Source organism: Canis lupus, chromosome 21, assembly GCF_048164855.1.
Source record: "Canis lupus baileyi chromosome 21, mCanLup2.hap1, whole genome shotgun sequence".
Classification (NCBI taxonomy): Eukaryota; Metazoa; Chordata; class Mammalia; order Carnivora; family Canidae; genus Canis; species Canis lupus.
Window position 1 is genome coordinate 2,565,525 of NC_132858.1, and position 25,915 is coordinate 2,591,439.

The 25,915-nt window shown below is 43.6% G+C and overlaps 2 protein-coding genes and 1 long non-coding RNA gene across 8 annotated transcripts in view; 2 read left to right on the forward strand and 1 right to left on the reverse strand.

Moving 5' to 3' along the window:
- Positions 1-9,098, reverse strand: part of ATL3 (atlastin GTPase 3) — a 56,968-nt gene extending 47,870 nt beyond the window's left edge. The window contains exon 1 of one of the 4 annotated variants that reach the window (XM_072789608.1): positions 9,037-9,098. Coding sequence is in view for 1 of the 4 variants with exons in the window: in XM_072789606.1 (XP_072645707.1) it covers positions 8,430-8,475 (46 nt within the window). In the remaining 3 variants the exon portion in view is untranslated. Of the gene's footprint in view, positions 1-7,798; positions 8,018-8,429; positions 8,719-9,036 lie in introns of those variants that run through there. The other 3 variants (XM_072789609.1, XM_072789606.1, XM_072789607.1) reach the window with 3 other exon arrangements.
- Positions 9,099-17,301: 8,203 nt separating this feature from the next.
- The window catches only part of RTN3 (reticulon 3), a 57,977-nt gene continuing 49,363 nt past the window's right edge, over positions 17,302-25,915 (forward strand). The window contains exon 1 of one of the 3 annotated variants that reach the window (XM_072789610.1): positions 17,302-17,911. In XM_072789610.1, the coding sequence (XP_072645711.1) occupies positions 17,773-17,911 (139 nt within the window). In that variant the 5' untranslated portion in view covers positions 17,302-17,772. The remainder of the gene's footprint in view (positions 17,912-25,915) is intronic. The other 2 variants (XM_072789611.1, XM_072789612.1) reach the window with 2 other exon arrangements.
- On the forward strand, positions 18,159-22,491 carry LOC140612339 (uncharacterized). Its single transcript, XR_012013614.1, has 2 exons — positions 18,159-18,530; positions 22,334-22,491. It is a non-coding gene; the product is annotated as an uncharacterized lncRNA (long non-coding RNA).

Genomic DNA, 25,915 nt, shown 5'->3' on the forward strand with positions numbered 1-25,915 from the left:
AAAATATTTTTAAAAAATTATTTATTTTGAGAGAGAAAGACTGTGTGTGAGAGAGAGCAGGGGAGAGAATCTCCAGCAGATTCCCCCCTGAGCAGAGCCCCAGTGACACAGGGCTCAACCTCACAACCCTGAGATCATGACCAGAGCTGAATCCAAGAGTCAGACATTCAACCAACTGAGCTAGCCAGGCACCTCCAAGACGGTATCCTTGATCTTCCAAGTAAAAACTTTATTTCTACTCACCCCTTTCCAGAGGTCATATTTCTATACCCTTTCTCTTCAAAAAAAAAAAAAAAAAATTTTTTTTAAAGGTCACCTGGCTGGCTCAGGCTGAAAAGCATGCAACTTTTGACTCTGAGGTCGTGGATTCGAGCCACACATGGGGTGTAGAGATAAATAAAACTTTAAAAATTTTTAATAAAAAAATAAATGTCCTTTGCTGAATCTCCAGCTCCCTAATCCCTTAAGATTCCTTAATCAAAACCTCAGGACCTTCTCCCTTAGGCCTTAACACTTCCCAATCTTTCTCGACTGTTAGGCAACATCTCCCTTAGGCCTTACCACTTCCCAATCTTTCTCGACTGTTAGGCAACATCCCCAATTGTTGCTTTAACAATGAGACCTCATCCATTAGGGCTGAGGTCCTTCAGGATACACCACGTCAGCAACTGCATAAAGGGCTAGCAAAAACACTTTATGGATTGAGGGTTCAAAGCTAAATCTCTATCCTCTAAGTCAAAGCCTTTCACCATTCTCCCCACAGCCTTGATTCCTCTTACTCCTTCCTTATTCCCCTCATCCTCCCAGGAAAATTAACTTTCATTGGCCTTCCTACTGAAGAAACTTAGGATTCAGGTCCTGTCCTGCCTTGATTCCAAAATTTCAAATGTACAATCTATTCAGCCACTTCTTCCCACAGCCTGAAATTGCATGTTCCCCCTGACTTGGAGGCAAACACTGATCCTTTGACATTCACCTTCCCCTCCCTCTGGACCTATTTTCCCAGTTATACACGGTATACTGAAAAGAAAAAAGGCTCCAGAGGTGCCTGGGTGGCTCAATGGGTTAAGCATCTGCCTTCAGCTTGTCAGGTCATGATCCCAGAGTCCTGAGATGGAGCCCCATATCAGGCTCCCTGAACAGCAGAGGGCCTGCTTCTCCCTCTCCCTCTGCTTGCCGCTCTGCCTACTTACGTGCTCTCTTTCTCTGTCAAATAAATAAATAAAATCCGAAAGAAAGAAAGAAAGAAAGAAAGAAAGAAAGAAAGAAAGAAAGAAAGAAAGAAAGAAAGAAGAAAGAAAGAAAGAAAAAGAGAAGAAAAGAGAGAGAAGAAAAGAGAAAAGAGAAAAGAGAAGAGAAGAGAAGAGAAGAGAAGAGAAGAGAGAAAAGAAAGGAAAAGAAAAGAAAAGAAAGAAAAGAAAAGAGAAAAGAAAAGAAAGAAAAGAAAAGAAAAGAAAAGAAAAGAAAAGAAGAATACAAAAGAGGCTCTGGAATCATTTCTCCCCTCTAGAATGTAAGCTCCATGAGGGCAGGATATTTGTGTCTTCTGTTCAATGCTATATCCCCCAATATCCCAGAACAGTGCCCATAAGTAGCAGATATCCAATAAATACTTGTGGAACAGCTGAATAACTCCACTACTTAGTCTCGATTTGACTATGGACAAATTTCTAACCGCTTGCAACTTCATTTCTTTAGAAATGGAATACTCATCTCAAAGATTAACACATATTAGGAACTCAATAAAGTGGTCCTACTTTCCTGTTTCTACTAAAACCTCATACATATTATTCCACCCATTGTAATATTATCATTTGTAATCAAGATTTATCACCCAACTGGGAGCTTCTGAGGAGTAGAGAAACTGTCACATTCAGCTCCAGTATCTAAAAGGAAGGATAACAGTTTCCTAGTACTGTGAACACTAAACTCAGGAATTCTTGTCAAGCACCTCCAGAAAAACCAGTTTCTTCCCTTCCCCCAGTGGTCTCCTTTCTCAAAGAAGACACACTCCTGGAAGGTGTGTCTTCATCCACTTACCTACCCATTCCCTTCTCATCACCTTGTAACCTGATTTTCCTCTCAGTCTCCCTGCTGAAATTATTCAGTAGTTTATCATGACCTCTCTTGCCAAATCCTATGGCTCTTTCTTCTCATTCAGCCCTCTCTGTATGACAAAACACAACTGCCACCTGCTGCTGGAACTCCTGCAGACATTTGGTCTCTGGGACCATGCCCATTCCTAGCTCACTCCCAATCTTTTCATGATTTCCTTTCCCTGCTTCTTTTCCTCTTCAGCTTCCTGTGAGTTCCACCGCCCTCTGCTCCAGTCTTGGCAGTTTTCCTTCACTCCTTCAATGACCTCTTTATTCTTATAATTTCCTTTTTTTTTTAAAGATTTTATTTATTTATGATAGTCACAGAGAGAGAGAGAGAGAGAGGCAGAGACACAGGCAGAGGGAGAAGCAGGCTCCATGCAGGGAGCCTGACGTGGGATTCGATCCCGGGTCTCCAAGATCGCGCCCTGGGCCAAAGGCAGGCACCAAACCGCTGCGCCACCAGGGATCCCTATTCTTATAATTTCACTATACCCTCTCTTTTGGTGATGCAACTTCATTAATCCCTAACCTGCATTCAGGTCCAAAGATACAACTGCCTCAGGGAGAGAATCACCTGGATATTCCCCCATCACTTTACTCTCATGAGTAATATGTAGAAATATATGAGCAGAAGAGTCAAGAGACAAGTTCCTATTCCAGTTCTACCACTAGCAGCCTGTGTGATTCTGGGCATGTCTTGTCTTTGGTCTCAAGAGTGAAATGAGTCAAGATTTAACTTCTAGAAAACCTACTGGTACAAACACTTTATATGTCTACTTGTGGTATCATGAAAATGAATCCTCTCAATTACTCAGCTTCTCTCAAATCTCCACCTCTCAGCCTCCACATCTTCCCTAGGTTCTTATATGCTATATAGCTCCAAATCCAATCAATCTTCCCCCCTTTTTCTATTGATTGATTTGAGAGTGAGCACAGGGCTGAGGGTGCAGAAAGGAGAGGGAGAAAGAATCTTTTCTTTTTTTTTTTTTTTTTAAGATTTTTATTTATTCATTCATAGAGACAGAGAGAGAGAGGGAGAGGGAGGCAGAGACACAGGCAGAGGGAGAAGCAGGCTCCACACAGGGAGCCCGACGTGGGATTCGATTCCGTGTCTCCAGGATCAGGCCCCGGGCTGCAGGCGGCGCTAAACCGCTGCGCCACCAGGGCTGCCGAGAGAGAGAGAGAGAGAGAGAGAGAGAGAGAGAGAGAGAGAATCTTAAACAGATTTTGTACTGAGCTTGGAGCCCGACTCAGGCCTCAATCCCATGACCCTGAGACCATGACCTGAGTTGAAACCAACAGTTGCGGGCACCGCCTTCAGCCCAGGGCGTGATCCTAGAGACCTGGGATCAAGTCCCATGTCGAGCTCCCTGCATGAAGCCTGCTTCTCCCTCTGCCTGTGTCTCTGCCTCTCTCTCTCTCTCTCTCTCTCTCTCTCTCCCTTTCCCTCATGAATAAATAAATAAAATCTTTAAAGAAACCAAGACTTGCTTAACTGACTGCACCATCCACAAGCCCCTTACTTCCTTTTAGGAGTTAAATTCCTTTTGGCAAAGATTGTTACTCTCAAGTGAAGCAGAATGTACAAGAGAAAGGCCTTTCCTAACCCTCAGGGCCCAGCTTTACAATGATTGTGACCACATAAGTAAATCATTTTACTTCTCTGTGGCTCAGTTTCCTCTACAGGAAATGCTGAAAATATTTGGATAATTAAAAAGCCTTTCAACAGTTTATGTGGAAGCGACGACCTTTTCTCTAATTACCTTTTAAAGTACTGATTTACCCTTTACTTTTGGTAAAAACACAACTTAATCCAGACTAGCCAATAGGTTTAAGTATACCTATTCAAATAATTTCTGTAATAATTGCATTCAACAGACTGGCTCTGCACTAAAATGACACAGACAAGCCAAGTAGAAATAAGGTGAAAGACTAACAGGTGAAACTAATTATCACAGGGAAGACTTTGTAGTGATCTGACCAAATTACAATATTAGCTCTTCTAGAATGACCTAACACTGAATTTTTAAGAGATTTTTTTTTTTAAAGTAGCTGCAAGGGTGTCTTGGGTGACACAATCGGTTGACCATCTATCTGACTCTTGGTTTCAGCTCAGGTTGTGACCTGGAGGTTGGAAGATGGGAGCCCCACAATGGGCTCCACACTCAGTACATGGTCTGCTTTGGATTCTCTCTCCCTTTCTGCCCCTCCCACTTGTGGGCTCACCCCCCTCTCCCCTCTCTCTAATAAATAAATAAATCTTAAAAAAGAAAAAAAAAAGTAGCTGCATAGACTAAATAAAAGTAGGTGAGACTACTGATCCAATTGGCCTTTTCAGTTCTATGGAAAATATAAATTCGGCCAGCCCAGGTGGCTCAGCGGTTTAGCGCCACCTTCAGCCCAGGGCCTGATCCTGGAGACTAGGGATCAAGTCCCACATCAGGCTCCCTGCATGGAGCCTGCTTCTCCCTCTGCCTGTGTCTCTGCCTCTCTCTCTCTCTCTGTTTCTCATAAATAAAGAAAAAGGAAAAAAAATACAAATTCTAAGAAATAAATTCTATCAGAAAATAGGGGATCCCTGGGTGGCGCAGTGGTTTGGCGCCTGCCTTTGGCCCAGGGCGCGATTCTGGAGACCCGGGATCGAATCCCACATCGGGCTCCCGGTGCATGGAGCCTGCTTCTCCCTCTGCCTATGTCTCTGCCTCTCTCTCGCTCTCTGTGTGACTATCATAAATAAATTTTAAAAAATTAAAAAAAAAAAAAGAAAACATTATAGAGGGAAAAAGTTTAAATTCCCCTCAAACATTTGAAAAGCCCACCTGAACAGTGATAAATTCAATGAAACTAGTTAACTGGAAGCAGGTACAACTGCTACTTCAGAAAATTCATACAGAATTTAGTTGATCAATTCAACAGTATAGACCAGGGTTTCCCAACCTTGGCACTACCAGTATTTTATACTGGATAGCTCAGTTGTGGGGAACTATCCTATTCATTGTAGGATATTTAGCAGCCAACTCTGGCCTCTACCCGCTAGATACCAGTAGTGCTACCTCCTGCTTATAAGACCCCAAAATGTCTGCAGATGTTGCTAAATGTCCCAACACAGCAAAATCACCCTGGGTTAAGAATCACTGTGGTGGGATGCCTGAGTGGTTTAGTGGTTGAGAATCTGCCTTCAGCTCAGGGCGCCGTCCTAGAGTCCCGGGATCAAAAAAAAAACAAAAAACAAAAAACAAAAAAAAGAACCACTATGGTAGAGCCAGCCTTGGTGTTCATCTGTACTATTCAGAGAGCTCCACAAAGCAAATCAAATTAACTACAGTTTCAGAAACATTTCACCAAGTAGAGTGTATGACTCAGGGTAAAGTTATGACCTGAGTTTTCCACTCTCCTTTTGAAACCCATTTACTAAAGGACAAGAGCAACACACCCAAAAACAGAAGCATACCATTTCAGGCCTTGTTCTCACTGGCAGTCTTTAAAGTTCCTAATTCAGGCAAGGCCAGAAAAAACACATCATAAATGAGGGTAAGCTCTCAGCCAACTCAAACTGCTGGAAGTGGTTCCATTTGTCTCAAGGTGGGAGAATGCTTTTATATGCTCTCTTTTGTCTTAAGGCAGTAAGTATGCTAGTAGATACACGTACATTTCTTTGGCTGTTACAATAAAAATACTTATAACCAACAAAAGAGAATATTGGGGGAAATTTACATTCTAATCAATTAAAGAGTTTAAGAGAAAACCTTTTCTCAATTCATCTGGCATAACATGTTCCTACTTTAGCACAGAATGCTGAACAAAACCACATTTCGTCAATTTTGTAGTGCTTTATGTATTTATAAGGTCAATTATGACTAAACAGTACCTAAGATTCAGAAATGCAAAGACCAGGCTGAATCTAAAAATGATGCCAGGCTATGCTATAGAAAAAAAAAAAACTTTTTTTTAATAGAGTGAGTTCAATATTCATCTTATTTGACTCTTCCATAAAAATAAAAAAATCGCCAAAATCAATTTGGTTACCGGAAGGTTTTGTGTTCCAGATGAATAAGGCTTTAATTTGCAACATTTGACTTGGATTCCTTATCATTGCAAGACATTAAAAGTTAATCTACCTTGTTTTTTCACTGACTATACCAGTATAGTCTATTTCCTAACTGGTAATATATTTTAGCTGTGAAATATATCAATAAGTTCTATCTAAATATATGCTAATAAAAAACATTTTTTACCAATTTGCAAAAAGCATCAACTTCTAGTAACAAACACTGATATTATAAATTATACTTCCTATAAAGTAACAAATCAATTCAAATGTAAGCAACCACCTATAGGAGAATTTTACATTACCATACAAATTAGAATTACTCAGGGTTCTTTTTTTAACTGTTGCTCCGCCACTGAAGGAAGTAAATCAGAATCTGTGGGTTCCATGCATTGTCAGGTTTTAAATATCACAGGTTATTTTAATCATGCAGCAGACCTGAGATTCACAGACCTACAGCAACTAAAGGCTTTTTTTTCTTTTAGATAAAAGCTTTATCCTCACTTTCCCCCTCGATGTTTTTTAGAGAATATACTCCTAAAACCTCAAAGAGAACTTGGGAAAATGTTTTCAAATTCAAATTAGCTTTAAAATGCAGCTATGTTATTTGAAGAATTTCTCAGCTCACAAGCCAATAGAAACTTTAACAGCATGCCTAGTCATTATAGGTAAATTCTTACACCATTCTCAAACAAGTTCACACAACCTGGGGTTCCCTATTTCATAGGAATCTTAATATGTAACCAAACTGTTAAATGACCTACCACTGGGGCTTAGGGGAGGAAGACAACTTTCTGTTAATTTCTTGCTTCTTACAATCCTCTATTATCTCATTTTAAAGAGAGCACGTACCCTTTATCCTAAGGTTCAGAAGGCATAGAAATGAAAAACACATGTGCTCCACCGCAGATAATATACATGTTTATCCTCTGTTGTCATTTTTCTTAATTTCACGATCACTCCAATAGACAGTAAGGGGTAGTTAATAAAACAATGTGCTGTTAATAGTAGTGTTCATTCTTCACTACACAGCATAGAAATCCTTTTCATCTAAGCCTTTCCTTTACAGGTGGCAAAGCAGAAACAGGGACTTGTAAACTACAAGCTAGTTTCTTTTTTTTTTTAAGATTTATTTTTATTTATTTATGAGAGAGAGAGAGAGGCAGAGACACAGGAGGAGGGAGAAGCAGGCTCCCTGCAGGGAGCCCGACGTGGGACTCGATCCCGGGTCTCCAGGATCACGCCCTGGGCCAAAGGCAGGCGCCAAACCGCTGAGCCACCCAGGGATCCCCTACAAGCTAGTTTCTATGCAAAGTGGGGGGGTGGGGGGGGAAGCCCTAATTGGAATTTCGGTTCACTGCAATGATGAACACTTGACACGGATTAAAACCACGTCGCTTTTCAGAAACTTCTGCAAAAGAAGACAAAACATGAGATCGCGGTTTTTTTTTTCCTCCCTTTCACAAAACGGTCCACCCAACTTCGTACACAAATTCTTTGAGGGCTGGGATTTCATGTTTTCTTTTTCTGCCTTTGAATTTGGCAAGTGGAACTTTTGGCGATGTCAACAGCATACACGCTAAGCCAGAATAAAGCCAGGTTAAAATACTTATGACATGAAGTATCCTTCCATTTTTGAGGACTCTCTTACTTTTGAATTATCTTGCTGTCTTTGCATGTCCTCGGGAAAGCAACGGAACAACGGACGGTGCCAAACGTACTAAAAGAACTTCTTAAAAAGCAATTTAGGCCACATTCTAACTCGCCTATGGAAATTAGCGTGGGCTTAAAAATCAACTTTCCTAATTGTCGTCAGCGCCTCGAGGTCGTCAGGATGAAAATAAAGCTTCCAACACCGAGACGCTCCAGCACCTCGCCAAAGGCTGGACGTAAAAGCATCCACCTTCCCGCCGCCCGGCCCGGCCCGCGAGCCCGCGAGGTGCCAGGCGGGGAGGGGGCCGCAGCCCCGGAGCGCGCCCTCGACCCGGGCGGGGCCTGCAGGGCCGCAGCTGCCGACGCCGCCCGCCCGCCCCGGCCCTCCAGCCCCGGCCCCGGCCCCGGCCCCGACCCCGACCCGAGGGCGGCCGCTCCCACCGGGAGCCCAGGGAGGCACCGCCCGCGCCCCGCCGGCCGGGCCTCGCTAGCAGCACCGGCCCTGAATTCGCGGGCCCAGGGTACCCGCCGAGGGGCGCAGGGTCCCGACCCCGGGACGACGAACGAGCGGCGGGCGGTCTCCTCGGGGCTCTGGTCGGGAGGGCGGCGGGGAAAACCGGGCGCCTCACCTGCTCCTCCCGAGGCAGCCGCTACCACTCGCGGAGGGGACAACATGGAGCCTCCGCCTGCAGCAGAGGCCGCGGGGGCGCAGGGAGGGGCGGGCTGAATCGGGAACGAACCGGGCCCAGGAGGCGGGAAACGGGCGGGGCCTGGCCTCTAAAAGAGACTGGGGTGAAGGAGGGGCGCGGAGAGCTTCGAGGGAACGACCACGGGGCGGGCGTGCGAGGCGCGACGGACAGCGCTGGGCGCGGCGAGGGCGGGGCGGGCCGGAGCGGAAAGGAGCACGCGGCCGAGTCCTGCCACCGCCCGACGCGCGTGCTCGTGCGAGCAAGCGCGTCGCCGGCTACCTGGGACTGCACGCCCGCGGCGGCAGGCCACTGGGAATTGTAGTCCCACGCTCTTTGGCTGCCCCCGCGGGCTGTCCCTGTTCTGCGCACTCATCCGGGGCAGGGAGGAAGCGGAAGAAGGGAAGGGGCTTGGCGCGGCTCTTCGACGACTGAACTACAACTCCCAGCAGGCCATGCGGGGAGGGGGCGGGGCGGGGCGGGCCGGCGAGCCCAGGCGAGATCCTATTGCGGAGACCCGCCCCGGGGCGGAGGACTTGGGATAACTAACCAGTTGGTAACCCCTACCCGCTGCGTTGTTCAGGGACCGAAGGACCAAAGGGAGGCCTCAAGCCTGGATGACGTGAGCGCTCTGGTTTTTTAACGATTTTGACTTCACAAGGAGAGGAGGACGTGACTTCATTACCACCACCGCCAGTTTCGCCCCATAATCGCGTGCCTGGCCAAGCCTGGTGGTGGACCATCACCACCACTCTGATAGCTAAGACCTTCCAGTGAAACTCCTTCCCTAGGCTTTGTCCAGCCTAAGCGATGGCCGTGTTTCTTAAAAAGGGCTTGTTCTGGGCAGCCCAGGTGGTGCAGCGGTTTAGCACCGCCTTCGGCCCAGGGCCTGATCCTGGAGACCCAGGATCGAGTCCCACATCGGGCTCCCTGCATGGAACCTGCTTCTCCCTCTGCCTGGGTCTCTGCCTCTCTCTCTCTCTCTCTGTCTCTCATGAATAAATAAATAAATAAAATCTTAAAAAAAAAAAAAAAGGGCTTGTTCTGAAGCTACTTTTGCAGGTACACCCTATCTAAACTGTGTTAGGGCAATACAAAACGAGGTTCTCTGAAAATGCTTTTATTCACATTTCACATGCGACTAAGAAAATGTCAGTTGTGAAGAACTTTGTTATCTTGGATTTGTTGAGGTAGGAGCAGTTATCCGAGGTAGGTAGTTGGGGGCATCCATCCCACCATCACCACCATTTCTTGGCGTCACCATTCCCTCATTCATTACATAAATTATTATACTTTCTTCTGCCTGTTTTTTTTTAAGTTTGGTTTGTTTCTTTTTATTTTTTTTTATTTTTTTTACTTTATTTGTTTGTTTGTTTATTTATTTTTGGTTTGTTTCTTTTTAAATAAACTTTGCCCCCAACGTGGGGATCGAATTCACCACCGGGAGATCAAGAGCTTGCATGCTCCTCTGAGCCAGCGAGGCGCCCCACTTCTGCCTCTGCCTTAACTATGACAATCTACTCAGAACCTCCTTCCAGCTACCTCCAGGCCCTGCCAAGCCTTTGAGCGGTTTTTGTTAGTTTGTTTTTCTTACTTCTGGAGCGATTGGGACAGAGGTGAAGAGAGATAATTCTGCCTTATCTTATCTAAAGAGATCCTATTTTGATTTCTTTCCCCCTGCCTTCCTTTCTCCCCAAACTCTCAAGATTACTTGAATACCCTCCTCTAGCCTTTAGATTTAAGAGTCGAGATTAGATCTAGTCCACTCTGGCCAGCAGGAAACTAGACATGAACATCAGGGCAAGTGCTGCCTGGAGTTTCACACTAGGTGTGCAGAAGGCAGGACCTACAAGATGTGACACAAGTCCAGGCCATTTTGTGGCATGCTCGGAAAGAGAGAGGGGCCAAAGGCCAATGACTTGTCACAATTGCAACACACTGTACAGGAATTTAAAACTGCACACACATCCCAGAATTCTCTAGTCCCTTCCCCATCCAATTTGATTAGACTTCTTACCATCCAACTTATGTTTTAAGTAAAACATAATCTTTTGGTTTCTCTTCCCACTAGAATAGGAATTTTTGTCTGTTTTTGTTCATTGCTATATAAATACACGGTGCTTCATATAATGCCAGGCAGATAGTAGAAATTCTTTTTTTTATTTTTTTAAAGATTTTATTTATTTATTTATTTATTTATTCACGAGAGAGACAGAGAAAGAGAGAGGCAGAGACACAGGCAGAGGGAGAAGCAGGCTCCATGCAGGGAACCTGATGTGGGACTTGATTCTGGGTCCCCAGGATCACGCCCTGGGCTGAAGGTGGCGCTAAACCGCTGAGCCACCCGGGCTGCCCAATAGTAGAAATTCTTAATATGTACTGAATGGACGAGTAAAGAAGGGGTATGTGACACCTAGCACTGCTCGTTCACTTTCTTGCTCCCTTAATATTAAGTCCCTAACTTTTGCTTTTTTTTTAAGATTTTATTTTTTTTATTTATTAATGAGAGACACACAGAGAGAGAGAGAGAGGCAGAGACACAGGCAGAGGGAGAGCAGGCTCCATGCAGGGAGCCCACATGGGACTCGATCCTGGGTCTCCAGGATCAGGCCCTGGGCTGAAGGCGGCACTAAACCGCTGAGCCACCCAGGCTGCCCTAACTTTTGCTTTTGGACAAAATACCCTGTTCTATTTTAAGGGCTCCCAATAGGGCTTCCTGTCAGGAAGTGACGGGAAACATTGACATTACATCTGTCTCGATATAATTTTCAGCACATCAGCCTTCCATACCTTGTAGAAGTGTTTGGCATTTAGAACAACACAGTACAAAAAAAAAAAAAAAAAAACACAGTACAAATTAAAGGCAGACTTTAGGATTAGTCACAGCTTAGATAGCAACTCCTATAAACGAGAAATATGTTTTGTTGTTAGTGTTGTTTCCTTCTCAAATAGCCAGGGTCATCAAAACAGTGGACATTCAAAATGCTTAATATGGACGGCCCGGGTGGCTCAGCGGTTTAGCATCACCTTCAGCCCAGGGCCTGATCCTGGGGTCCCAGGATCGAGTCCTGTGTCGGGCTCCCTGCATGGAGTCTGCTTCTCCCTCTGCCTGTGTCTCTGCCTCTCTCTCTCCTGTGTCTCTCTCTCGTGAATAAATAAATAAAAATCTTTTTTAAAAATGCTAAATATTGATAATACTGATCACAGCCTGCCTTCAGCCATCTCATTCTGAATTGAGTCATGTGATAAGACCAGATACCGAGCTTTCCTCGTGGTTTTCCCGAAGCGAGTGATATGTAGACATGTTCAATGGTTAAGACCACAGGGCTTGGAGTCAGACTGACTTGGCTTTGAATTCTGGCTCTGATGCTTACTAGCTGTGCAAACTTGGGTGAGTTAGTTAATCTCTTTGAACTTCTTTCATTATCTACTGCTAAATGCTTTTGAGTTGTTGTGAGTTAAATGAGATATAAGCATTTGGTAATTATGACTGATGCATGGGTAGTGCTCAAAAATTGGTAATTATATTCATTCTGGAAAGCCAAAACAAAATCATAAATATTCAAGGTAATCAAGTATTTTATGAAGCACAGAAATAACAAAATTGTTTTCTGCAGTGACATCCACTGTGACTCAGGTTCCAAAGCTTTCCAAAAATAGCTTTCCAAAATTGTTATGTGTCAGGCATAGTGCTCGGCAGTATTGCTTACATATGCATAAGACACATTCCTGTCCTCCAGAGACTCACAGTCTTGTGGGGTAAACAGCCAAGTAAATAATTATCACTCACAGAGACTGTGCTGGGCCTCAGTTCAGCCTTTTCTCCTACTGCCTGCTCGTAGGATCCATGTTTAAGCAACAGGACCCTCAGAAGGGACAGACTGGACTACTGGCATCCTTGGGCATTATTTTTTTTAAAGATTTATTTATTTATTTTGGAGGGTTGGGGCAGAGGACGAGGGGGAGAGAATCCTCAAGCAGACTTCCCACTGAGTGGGGAGCCCCATATGGCACTGGCTCCCAAGACCCTGAGATTATGACCTGAGCCGAAATCAAGAGTCAGACGCTTAACCAATTGTGCCACCCAGGTGCCCAGCTGGGTGTCATTTAAATATCTATACCCGGGGTCCCTGGGTGGCGCAGTGGTTTGGCGCCTGTCTTTGGCCCAGGGCGCGATCCTGGAGACCCGGGATCGAATCCCACATCGGGCTCCCGGTGCATGGAGCCTGCTTCTCCCTCTGCCTATGTCTCTGCCTCTCTCTCTCTCTCTCTCATTAAAAATAAATAAATAAATAAATAAATAAATAAATAAATAAATAAACCCTACTTCACTCCGTGTATAAAATGAGTTATTGACTTGGTGTCATAGTTTATAAAAAGAAAATAGAGTAGCTGGATGGCTCAGTCAGTTAAGCATCCAACTCTTGATTTCAGCTCAGATTATGATCTTGGGGTCATGAGATTGAGCCCTGCATCAGGCTCCACACCCAGCTAAAGATTATCTCTCCCTCTCCCTCTGTCCCTCCCCTGCCCTTCTCTCTCTAAAAACAAAAGAAAAGAAAAATAGTCAATAACTCATAGAGTGTTGTAAAGTTGGATATCAGGCCCTCAACATGATGGTAACACTAAAAACTCAAGACCTGCCAGCTGCTTCATTATTGTTATTAACAGCATGCCTCTCTGTCTCTTCGAAAAAGATACTTGAGGGATTCCTGGGTGGCTCAGTGGTTAAGCGTCTGCTCAGTTCAGGGCATAATCCTGGAGTCCTGGGATTGAGTCCCACATCGGGCTTCCTGCATGGAGCCTGCTTTCCCCTCTGCCTGTGTCTCTGCCTCTCTCTCTCTCTCTCTGTCTCTCATGAATAAAGAAATAAAATCTTAAAAAAAAAAAGATACTTGAAAATCACTAGAATTTACTATTAAGGAAAGGAAGCAATATACCTGTGTATAGCATGCATTCATTTGTGTTAAAGAGAGTGAATAAGAATAAAGATATTGCTATATTCACCTTTGCATTTGCAAAACTCCTAACAGTACTTACCTATGTGTGTGTAGAAGGGGAGACTAGTAGCTGGAGAGGGGTTAATAATAGGAAAACTTTAAGGTATATATACACTCATATATATGGGAATATATTACATATGAATATATTCAAAGAGTTTTTTAAAATATTGCATTTATTGGGACACCTGGATGGCTCAGCACTTGGGCTCTGCTTTCGGCTTAGGGTGTGATCCTGGAATTCAGGGATCGAGTTCCACTACAGGTCCCTGAGGGGAGCCTGCATCTCCTTCTGCCTGTGTCTCTGCCTCTCTCTATGTGTCTCTCATGAATAAAATAAAATCTTAAAAAAAAAAAAAAAAAAAAGAGGGAGAGAAGAGATCACAAGCCGCGGGAGTGGCAGGCAGAGGGAGAGGGAGAAACAGACTCCCTGCAGAGCAGGGAGCCTGCTATGGGGTTCAATCCCAGGACCCCAAAACCATGACCTGAGCCAAAGGCAGATGCCTAACTGACTGAGCTACCAAGGCACCTCTCAAATAAATTTTTAAATTAAATATATATATATTTTTAAATTAAATATATTTAAAAAAAGAAAAAATATATTTTTTTCTAATACGCAAGAAAAAGATGGGATAATGAGATGGCCTAGAATCTGTGTGGAGAAATTAGCTGGGTAAATACGAGTCCTATACAGACAGGGCCAAGGAAGAAGAGACTCAGCTCAGTGCCTCAGCAGGAAAAATTGCTCCAAAGAACTGAGAAGTGGCTATGCTCCAGGGAGCACTTTAAAAATCCCATCTAGGGGCGCCTGGGTGGCTCAGTTGGTTAAGCATCTGCCCTCAGCTCAGGTCCTGATCCCAGAGTCCTGGGATGGAGCCCATATCAGGCTCCCTGCTCAGTGGGGCGTCTGTGTCTCCTCTCCCTGCCCCTCCCCCATGCTCGCTCTCTCTCTGCTCTCTCAAATAAATAAAATCTTTTAAAAATAATAATAATAAAATCCCATCTGAGCCTTTCCCTGCCTGAAAACATTCACTGAATCCCCATTAGCCTTTAAAGGAAGCCTCAGTTCCTTATGCTGTATTATTGCTTCTCCACACTCTAGTCCCAACACATCTCCCCCATTTTATCTCCCTCTTGTTAAGCCCTTGGCTCTTGCCAACCTGGGCTAACCACACCCAAAACACCTTACACAGCATCACACTTCTGACCCTCTAGCTACCACAGATGGTTGTGCATTCTATGTGTAGGTCTAAGGCAGCCTGTGGAGGGGAATGTCAAGAAGGGATCAAATGTAGGCCAAGTTCTGCTAAACAAGTCAGCATTAAAGTGCATCATGGGTTGGGGTGGGAGGAGGGGTGCTTTTCTGGACTGGTCTACTCAGAAGGAGGTCTTATTGTACACTTGCACAAAAGCAGCCCCTGGCATTTGCTTCATACCATTCTCCTCTGCCTTTAATGACCTCCTTCCTATTAGAAACTCCTGACTTTGTGCTTCATAAGACCTCCCCAAGCCACTACAACTCTATATTGATTCCCTCTCCCTTTAAAATTGTACAATTCACTTGCCTTCTAAGCAGAACACTAGAGTTTTGTGTTGCTGGGAGCTGTTCTGGTCGCTATTTAGTTCTACTTTTATGTGAGTGTGTTTTAAGCCCCAGCTACCTTGTAGGCTCATTGATGATAGGACAAACATTTTTTGGATTCCTCTAAATTTCCCAGGATAGTGTCATTCACTCAGCAGGTGATCAGTAAACATATATACAAATAACATCTCAAGCAAGAGTCTCAGGGAAGTTTACTGATACAGCAAGAGGGCACAGGTCAGGAATTGGACCTAGCACAAATGCCTCTGCTGTAAGAAATCTTAAAAGTATGAAAGGACCACCAAGACACCATCAGTGTCTTGATTTTTAGCTTCTTTTCTCTGCTTCTAGTTACCATGAAAGCAGGCTTCCTTTTTTTTTAAGATTTTTAAAATTTATTTATTCATGAGAGACAGAGAGAGAGAGAGAGAGAGAGAGGCAGAGACACAGGCAGAGGGAGAAGCAGGCTCCATGCAGGGAGCCTGAAGCGGGACTTGATCCCAGGACTCCAGGACCACGCTCTGGGCCGAAGGCAGGTGCTAAACTGCTGAGCCACCCAGGGATCCCCCCAGGCTTCCTTTTCAACCAGGTCTTCGGGTCCTAGCAATCGCTGTCAGGGCTAGGGGCCAGCATCATTCATCTCCTTATCCAGCTCTTAGCAACATATATTTTTAAAGTTTATGTATGTATAAGAATGGGTAAATAACTGGCCTTGTTATCAGATTGGCCTGTATTTCCCTTTGTCATCTAAAAGATTGCTGCATTATCAACTGATGCTGTGTCAGAGTAAGATATTTGCCACCAAGTTATTTTGGGAAGTATCTTCTGTGCCTTTTATTCAGAGTGTTGCAATGGCCAGTTTTTTTCCTATCTGAGCTCTACCTGACCTTAAAAACTGTCAAAGGCAGATGTAGTCCACTTCCTGTTCTAGAAGATTTCCACTGGTCAGATCGCTTTCCCTCTGTGTTTGCTGCCTGGCTCACTATCTCTCCCTTCATGAGGCTGTATCTCGACAGGATCTGCTGATCTTGCAATTGCCCTTCAGGTCATCGATTGCTGCTTTAGCAATAACAAGGCCTACAGTTTTGATTGTTGTCATTTCCACTTTGCAGTACCCTTTTGAAGAGAATTATGCATATTTCAAATATTGTAACCAAGAAGTATGGAGAAGGCTTTCTATTTCACAGTCCAACCAAAGAGAAGACAAAAAAGTAAGCAAAGTCCAGGATAAGCTAGATACTTGGTTTCAAGTAAGTTTTCGGCCAAGGACCTCATTTAGGCTGTGAATAAAATTCAATTATGTATATATTGTGGCATATTCTCAATTTTAAATACCTCATTTTACCCTCCTCCATAACCACAGCCAGGATGTTATCTCCTGGTTCTTCTTTTTCTTATTAACTCAGCTATTTTTTCTTCAAAATATGTCTTCTTGGGACCCCTGGGTGGCTCAGCCGTTGGGCGTCTGCCTTTGGCTCAGGGTGTGATCCAGATTCAGGGATCGAGTCCCACATCCAGCTCCCTGCGTGGAGCCTGTTTCTCCCTCTGCGTGTGTCTCTGCCTCTCTTTGTGTCTCTCACGAATAAATAAATAAATAATCTTAAAAAAAAAAATGTCTTCTTTGGGTAGCCTGGGTGGCTCAGCGGTTTAGCGCCGCCTTGGGCCGGAGGGCATGATCCTGGAGACCCAGGATTGAGTCCCACGTGGGGTTCCCTGCATGGAGCCTGCTTGTGTCTCTGCCTCTCTCTGTGCCTCTCATGAATAAATAAATAAAATATTTTTTTTTAAAAAAAGGATAAAAATCTAAAGAAAAATAACAAATCTTTTAAAAAAACATGTGTCTTCTTTACCTGGTAACCTTTCCTTTTGGAGGAAAGGCCAGCCTTAAGACCCACAGTGGACCTCTCTTGGGAACAGAAACAAGAATATGAAGCAGGTTCTGCGACTGCATTGCAATGTGACTGGAATGACTAATAGTTTTTCATTCTGTATAGCATCCAGCTCCACCTACCAAATGGGAGGCAGTACCATCTCTGCCTCATGGTGATATTACGACACATCCAGAAAAATCCATAGAGCACCTTGCAGAGTGGGCCTATCCACCTCGCGGTTTTCACTTTTCATTGGAATCACAGGCAGCCGGAACGCATCAGACAAAAGACATCCGCTCTGGAATTTATGAGAAAGACATACCCCAGCTATAGGAAGCAAGGGAAACTTACATCGTTAAAACACGGAATCGGCCAACCCTAGAAGATACACAAAAGAGGAAGAAACACCAACCTGCGGGGGCCCCTCCCACTTCGGCCGCATCGGTGGGCGGGGCTTGGCGCTTGGCCACGCCCCCTGCGACGGGTTCCCGAAGGGGCGAGGCCCACCCGGGGCTCTCGCGCGGACGCAGCGTGAAGCCGGCTTTGCCCCACCTTCCCCACAGGAACGCGGAGGGACCGTTCTTGCGCTTGCGCCCTGCGTCGCTGGGCGCCTTGGCGCGACCGCCGCCCGCCCGAGAGCCCCCTGTGCGCCTGCGCGCTCGCGCTCCCGCCCTCGCAGCGCTCGGCTGAGTCAGTCAGTCTGTCGGAGTCCGTCCTCGGAGCAGGAGGCGAGAAGGGGCTTTGGAGAGCCGGCTGCCCGATTCTTTGCTTTCCCCTCCCTCTCTCCCGCCCCGTATCTCTCTTACCCCTCTCCTGCCTTTGCTTGCGCAGCCATGGCGGAGCCGTCGGCGGCCACTCAGTCCCCATCCGTGTCCTCCTCGTCCTCCGGGGCCGAACCCGCGGCGCCCGGCGGTGGGAGCCCCGGAGCCTGCCCCGCCCTGGGGGCGAAGAGCTGCGGCTCCTCGTGTGCGGGTGAGGCGCGCCGGGGGAACCCCGCCCTCGGGGGGATGGCTTGGGGGTCGGGGAAGGCAAATTGCCTCGCCTCCTGGAAGCTTCGGTCCCCGGGAACCAGCGTCTGGGAAATGGGCTAAGGGGGAGGGGAGCGAAGATGGTGCTGGCGGTGGGGACATAACGGGGTGCGAGGCTAACAGGTTGGGGGCGGGGGGGTGTATTTTAGGGAGTGGGCGTTAACGCCGAGGAGGGGCAGGTGGGGGAAAACACCGGTTCGGGGGAGCTGTCCGCCGAACCGGGGCGATTTAGTGCAGGATTAGACAGATTGAGAGGATTGGGGCAGGTTGGTCATCGGAGGAAGAACTAGCTACGGTTTTGATGGTGAAAGGGTTGCATTGCAGGTTTGCAGACAGGTGTTGACATAATAAATTTATGGTAGTCTTCCCTCCACCCCACCCCACCCCCCAAAAGGAAATTTTTTTTTTTTTTTTGGCTTCCCGTAGGGAGGGTCAGGAAGTTTAATGGAAACATTGTAGCCGTTTTCTATACTCTTTTCATCTGCTTGTAAGTTTTTTTTTGGTTTTTTTTTTTTTTTTTCGTAGCTAGACTCTCTAAATGCCCGCTTTTCTGAGGCTCCGAGGTAAGAGGAGGCGTGATGAGAATAGCTCAGGGAAGATTTGGGAGGGAGCAGCTGATGGTACAAGATGGATCCGTGGCTGCATCTGCAACACAGCCTGCTCTTCACTGGCGCGGCGTGGGGGTGGGGACAGGCAATCAGTTGCTTATATTCTGGAAGATAATAGAGTCCTGCCAAGTCGTCAACACGTTTTGATTTCATGCTCTATAGGCTATTCTTGATAGCAGTGTAACAAAAAGGGGTGTTTAGCGCAGAAAGGGGGGAGGGGGAGAGAAATTAGACAAAGCAGGAGCTGGTTGAGCCCTTCTCCCATCTCTGAAAGACTAGGAGGGAGGCTGCAGGCCGCTTTTAGTTTCCATTGTATACGCATTTGCCTGCTGGTGGGAGCTGGCTGGCAAGCTCAAGCTCCCCTCGTGCGGAGATCTGCAGTGCAGATGCCTTCTTGAGAGGAAGAAAAAAAAAATGCACCATGAGCAGGTGGTAGTTCTTAAAGGAACTCAGTCTTTGAAGAAAAGAAAAAAAACCTTTTTGTCAGAAGAAGCGGGTCATAAGCCCAGGAGAGTACAGATAATTTTGCTCTGTATTTAGTTAACTTAAAGGATTTTGAGGGGTTTTAAAATACATTACTGTCTCCTTTGCCAGAATCTTAGGTTGACTGTTCTAAAGAACGTTGAATTTCTGATCTTTTCTTTAGATACACTCTATAGGTGTTGGGGTGTTTTTTATTTTTTTTATTATTTTTTAAGTAATCTCTACACTCAGCATGAGGCTCAAACTCAAGACCCTGAGATTAAGAATTGAATGCTCCACCAACTGAACCAGCCAGACACCCCTTTTTTCTAGGTTTTTTTGAACAGTGGGTTTCCACATAAGAGCTTTGGTACCCTGTTGGATTTTCCAGTGTTTTTGGCCAATTCAGTAGAAACAGTATCAAAGGAAGCTTCTGCAAGGTCAAGATTAGCTATGGTGATAAAGGAATAAGGCAGCAAATTTAGAACACTTGTTCTCTTTAAACCATCAGCATTTCTCCTCCAAATTTTTGTGTTCTGGGCAAAGGTTCAGATGAACAGCAGCTTCCCTAGAACTTAGCAACTTGGTGGTTTGGATTTAATCATTTGTCATTGCTTACAGTTTGGTTGTTGGTTGGCCCTTTTGTACATAGCTTTTGATTCTCTTGATTTAAAATTTTGATTACCTGCAAAATAGATACTATGTCTTAAATTCTTGTCTATTGTAGATGTATATTAATATTATCTAAAAAGGGGATCCCTGGGTGGCGCAGCGGTTTGGCGCCTGCCTTTGGCCCAGGGCGCGATCCTGGAGACCCGGGATCGAATCCCACATCAGGCTCCCGGTGCATGGAGCCTGCTTCTCCCTCTGCCTGTGTCTCTGCCTCTCTCTCTCTCTGTCTCTCTGTGACTATCATAAATAAATAAAAATTAAAAAAAAATTAAAAAAAAAATATTATCTAAAAAGCATTAGTACAGTTTGGTGGACCTCATCTGTCAGGTCACTGCTTGAAAAGTTTAGCTTAAGATACTGCAGTGTGTAGTCATTATTACATTGGAGAAGCTCTTCCTCCTTGCAAAATACTTTCTCCATATCTCATAGGATATGTCTTAAGTTTCTGCACTACGAAAATAAGATGAAGTTTGTTATTCCAAATTTAACCTATTTAAAACATGTAAAAATCTACCTTGTTTAAAAAATCGACGAGTGTTGATGTCAACCTTCAGCTTCACATTTTTTCACCAAATTCCTCTGGGTTTTTAGAGACTGAAAAAGTAAAAGAAGCAGTCATTTGGTGTCCTGCAGGAAGAAATTTTGTCTTTCTTGACCTGTCCAGTAACATCTTTTAAAGTATTAGTTCTACTCAGGATAGAGAATGAGTAATCACACTCTCTGGTCTACTGGCTTAGGTAGTAGAGCAGCCAGCAGTGTAATAGGCTTGGAGAAGGAGGTCTAGGGCCAGAATTGACTTCCCAGATTTCTGCCTTTGAAGAAAATCAAAGATCTCAAAGGCAGAAATTTGAGATTAAGGTAAAAGAGAGTTAAATATTTAGTGTTCTTTTCAGGACGAGAATTGCCTTTATCAGACATCAAATATAGGTACATGTCTGTTTGAACTTTACAAGTTTACTGTTTTTATAGTATTTGAAATTTATTAGTAGTATAAAAATAGTGATACCAGAATAAAGCTACATTTCTTCTCTGTTCATGGAAATTAAATTAAAACAGCTTGGACAATTAAAAAAAAAAGTTTTTGCTTTTTTTTTTTTAAGATTTTATTTATTTATTCATGAGAGAGACAGAGGCAGAGGGAAAAGAAGGCTCCACGCAGGGAGCTTGACGTGGGACTCGATCCCAGGTCTCCAGGATCATACCCTGGGCTGAAGGCGGCGCTAAACCACTGAGCTACCTGGGCTTCCCAGTTTTTGCTTTAAATACTTAATTTTCCTCACTTGTGAAACTTAATTGTCCTGTGTAGTTTTTATGGCATCATTTTGCACTTTGTTCTATCATGTCAATCAAATGTGAGTATGTAGTTTGTATTTTCCATCTTAACCTTATGTTAAGGTTAATAATTGTATGACTGTGCATATCATGAGCCTCAGCAATTTGACCTAGGCAAAATTGCTTTGTGCCCTTAAATCCTCTTACTGAGTAAAAAAAAAAAAATTTTTTTTTAAAGATTTTATTTATTTATTCATGAGAGACACAGAGAGAACAAGAGGCAGAGACACAGGCAGATGGAGAAGCAGGCTCCATGTAGGAAGCCCGATGTGGGACTCGATCCCGGGTCTCCAGAATCACGCCCTGGGCCGAAGGCAGGCACTAAACCGCTGAGCCACCCAGGGATCCCCCTGAGTAAAAATATCTAATATTTGATACATCTGTGTGCAGGTTACAAACAATTTTGCACATACATACAAAATAGCAGTTGAATTGCAAGAGAAATCATAGTCATCTTCATAATGAAATAAGAGCTTATAAGACTTTCTTCTTTGGGGATCCCTGGGTGGCGCAGCGGTTTGGCGCCTGCATTTGGCCCAGGGCGCGATCCTGGAGACCCGGGATCGAATCCCACGACGGGCTCCTGGTGCATGGAGCCTGCTTCTCCCTCTGCCTGTGTCTCTGCCTCTCTCTCTCTCTCTCTCTCTCTCTCTCACTGCGTGCCTATCATAAATAAATTTTAAAAAAATTAAAAAAAAAGACTTCTTTGTAAAAATGAATCTGTTTCAGCTTATCACATTAATGTCTTCAGGCTATCAGCCCTTTCATTCAGCTATCGTGTTAAAAAGGAAGTGGGAGACTGGGTGACGGGCCCTGAGGGGGGCACTTGATGGGATGAGCACTGGGTGTTATACTATATGTTGGCAAATTGAACTCCAATTAAAAAAAAAGAAGTATTCTATATCTGGGGCACCTGGGTGGCTCAGGTCAGATCCCGGGGTCCTGGGATCGAGTCCCACATCGGGATCCCTGCAGGGTGCCTGCTTCTCCCTCTGCCTATGTCTCTACCTCTCTCTGTCTCTCATGAATAAATAAATAAAATCCAAAAAAAAAAACAAAGGAAGTGGGAGGCGGCCAGGGTGCTTTATAAATAGGTTGACATGACACCAATGTGCTTAAGTATTGGGTGCCCAGGCTGACTCAGTGAAACAGCACGCGAGTCTTGATCTTGAGGTGGTGAATTCAAGCACCATGTGGGGTGTAGAGATTACTAAATAAATAAAGCTTTAAAAAGGATATGCAAAATAAAAAATAAAAAAAATAAAAAGGATATGCTTAACTATTTTCTGCAGCATTCCGACCATAAGTGCAGTTATGATGTACTGTGAAACCACTGTCACTGGAAGCAAGAGTACAAGAGGCAGCAAGAATAGTCGTGTCATTATGGTTTACATTTGCCTGTTGATTTGGATGGTTTTTGTTCCCGAGCAATAAAAGGTTTCTTTTAATGCTTTTTTCTCTTAGAGTAACATTGACAAATAATTTAACCACTCTGATCAAACCAACCAGTCATATACATTTAACAGGTATACCTTAGCCCTATTGAAAGCTCTAGAGCATTATTTATTAAATTGCTGGTAAGTGCATCAGTGTTTTTAAATTTTATGATTTTAGAGATGGTCTGAAAACAATATAAATATTATTGCTTTTATTGTATTCTATGGTAAGGAAATTATATATTTGTCCTAATAAAGGACTCACCATTTTTGTTTTGGTTGCTGGGGACTCACCTGTTTGATCCTATGCATGTTTCAAACACTTGTAAATGAAATTTTGGTAGTGAAGGAATTGGTGATATGTCATTGAAGTTTAAGGAAAATTAAAGTTTCCAGTTTTGTTTGAGGTTATTTGTTGTATAGCAAAGCACTACTTTTTAGTAGTAACCCTGGAATTTTGTAATTTCAAGTGGAATTATAAAAGCTCCAAATAAATGAATAACTGCATATTTGTTCTATGTACTTATAGTTTGAGTTCGACTTTATTGTTAATGATGAAATTATGACTGCCTCCTAAACTGTATAAACTTGTGAAAATACATTAATTTCATTGTAAAACTTTTTAGATAATATTTATCAATTTGGTGTTATGTTTGTATAGTTATCTCATTCAGAAGTTGCCCACGAAACTGACTTACCTTTTATTCAGTTCATTTATATGAACAGCTGTTAATTCTAGAATTATTTTTGGTCATTGGGTATGCTACAGATGTTTTGAAAAGTTGTGTATACCAAGTAATTTTAGCTATAATCAGTTTTTTACTGCATATCTGTGACATATATGAGACTTCTTAATCTGTGATACTGCAATTTCAGAGAGAATCCCTTTAAATACTGTATAAGATTTGTGTTTTTATTTGTGTTAGAGATATAATTGTCAGTAGGTAGCCCACTTTCATGATTTTTTTTTTAATTATTTCAAAGAAATATACCTTCCTGTTCTCTCCAATGAACTGTTTTATTTCTCCCTGTAATCACATCGTCATAACCTAACCAGGAGAGGAAGTGCGAGTTTTCTGACACATTCCTCATTGGCTGCTTGCCCTTGAGGATATGTTGAAGGGTATTTTGGAAAACTTTTTAAGCAAAACTGATACAGAGGCCCTTTTGTCCTTTTACCTGAAAGCATTTTAACCATGAGAAAGAAGTGTTCTCATTTTACATAGGAAGCAGAAATATTTTTATCTTATAATTTAACATACAGTAAAGCTCTTTGGAAGACAGGCAAACAAAACAGATCATCTAGCTCTCTAGAGGCTATATTCAGTAGGAGAAAGACTTGTGTTATGTTTATCTGTGATGTAGGTAATGATATAAAGCCTCATTTTACAGATGAGGAATCAGGCTCAGATTAAGTGACATGCCTAAAGGTTTGTGCTGTAACGTTGAGGGTAAATAAAACTAAGGGAGTAAGGGCCCGATTCAGTTCTCTTTCAAATATACACACTGCCTGTCTTTAAAATTTGAAACAACATGTGATGAAAATCATTCGATCATCCTCTTTACTTTGGTTACTGATTGAACTTTAAACACTTTAATTTCTGGTCCCATGATTCCTAAGCCAGGTGACTTTTTGCTCTGCTTTTCTACAGAAACTTTTCTTGTCATGTTCACTAGTTATTAAATCCAGTAAATACTTCTCAGTTCTCTTTTTTTTTTTTTTTTTATTTAGCATAGTCACACAGAGAGAGAGAGAGAGAGGCAGAGACATAGGCAGAGGGAGAAGCAGGCTCCATGCACCAGGAGCCCTACAGGGGGATTCAATCCCGGGTCTCCAGGATCACGCCCTGGGCCAAAGGCAGGCGCCAAACCACTGTGCCACCTAGGGATCCCTCAGTCCTCCTCTTAAAGGCTTATCAGCAGCTTCTGGTAAAATTGATCACTTGCTTTCTTCTTGAAGTACCTTTTTTTTTTTTTTTTTTTTTTTTGAAGTACCTTTCTTATTTGTCTTCTACCACACCACATACTTTCATTGGCTGCTCTTACTGTGTCCTTTGCTAGTTCTTTTTTTTTTTTTTAATTTAAGATACAATTCGTATAAGAAGCACCATTTTAAAGTGTTTTCTTGTATATATAGAAGGTTGTGCAACCATCACCATTGCCTAGTTCAAGAACATTTTCATCACCCCCAAAAGAAATTTTACATGTGGCAATCACTCTCCATTCCTCCCTCCTTAGCAACCACTAATCTTTCTGACTCTGTGGATTTCGTTATTACTGGGATTTCATATTGCTAACTTTTTTTGCCTCCCCAACTAAAGTTTATTTAGAGTACTCCAGGACTCACTTCTCAGAACTTTTCTCTTTACATTGGTTTCATTTATGATACCCATCTTATGGTTTGAAATACTATCTATAAATTGGTGACTTCCAAATCTTTATCTTTGGTCTTCATGTCTAATGGGCATCTCAAACTTACTGTGTCTACTCCTGATTTTTCCTTTTATAAATCTATTCTTCTCAGTTGTTTACATCTCAGTAAACAATCATTCATCCATCTTTTGCCCAAATCAAAAAGCTTGGAGTCACTCTTGACTCTTCTCTTTCCTTCATAAAACAATCAGCATAAAAATCATAAAACAATCAGCTGCCCAGTGGCCCAGCGGTTTAGTACCGCCTTCAGCCCCGGGGTATGGTCCTGGAGGGCCAGGATGGAGTCCAACAAAAGCAGGCTCCCTGCATGGAGCCTGCTTCTCCCTCTTTCTGTGTCTCAGCCTCTCTTTCTCTGTGTCTCTCATGAATAAATAAATAAAATCTTTTTTTATTATTATTTTTTTAAATCTTTTTAAAAAAAATCAGCAAATCCTATTGATTCTACCTTCAGTATTTATCCAGTATCTAACCAATTTTCCCAACCTCCATTGTTATCTCCTTGGCCCAAGCTGCTATCATATTTCTCCTGGATTATTGCACTTGCCTGCTAACTGGTCTTCAAACTTTATCCCATACATCCTTTTTTTTTTTTTTTTTTTTTTAAGATTTTATTTATTTAGGGATCCCTGGGTGGCGCAGCGGTTTGGCGCCTGCCTTTGGCCCAGGGCGCGATCCTGGAGACCCGGGATCGAATCCCACATCGGGCTTCCGGTGCATGGAGCCTGCTTCTCCCTCTGCCTATGTCTCTGCCTCTCTCTTTCTATCTCTGTGACTATCATAAATAAATAAAAATTAAAAAAAAAAAAAAAGATTTTATTTATTTATTCATTCATGAGACACACACACACACAGAGGCACAGGTAGAGGGAGAAGCAGGCTCCATGCAGGGAGCCAGATGTGGGACTCGATTCCAGGTCTTCAGGATCACACCCTGGGCTGAAGGCAGAGCCACCCAGGCTGCGCCCTTACCTCTTTTCAGTGTGTTTTCCAAAGCACAGCTGATGT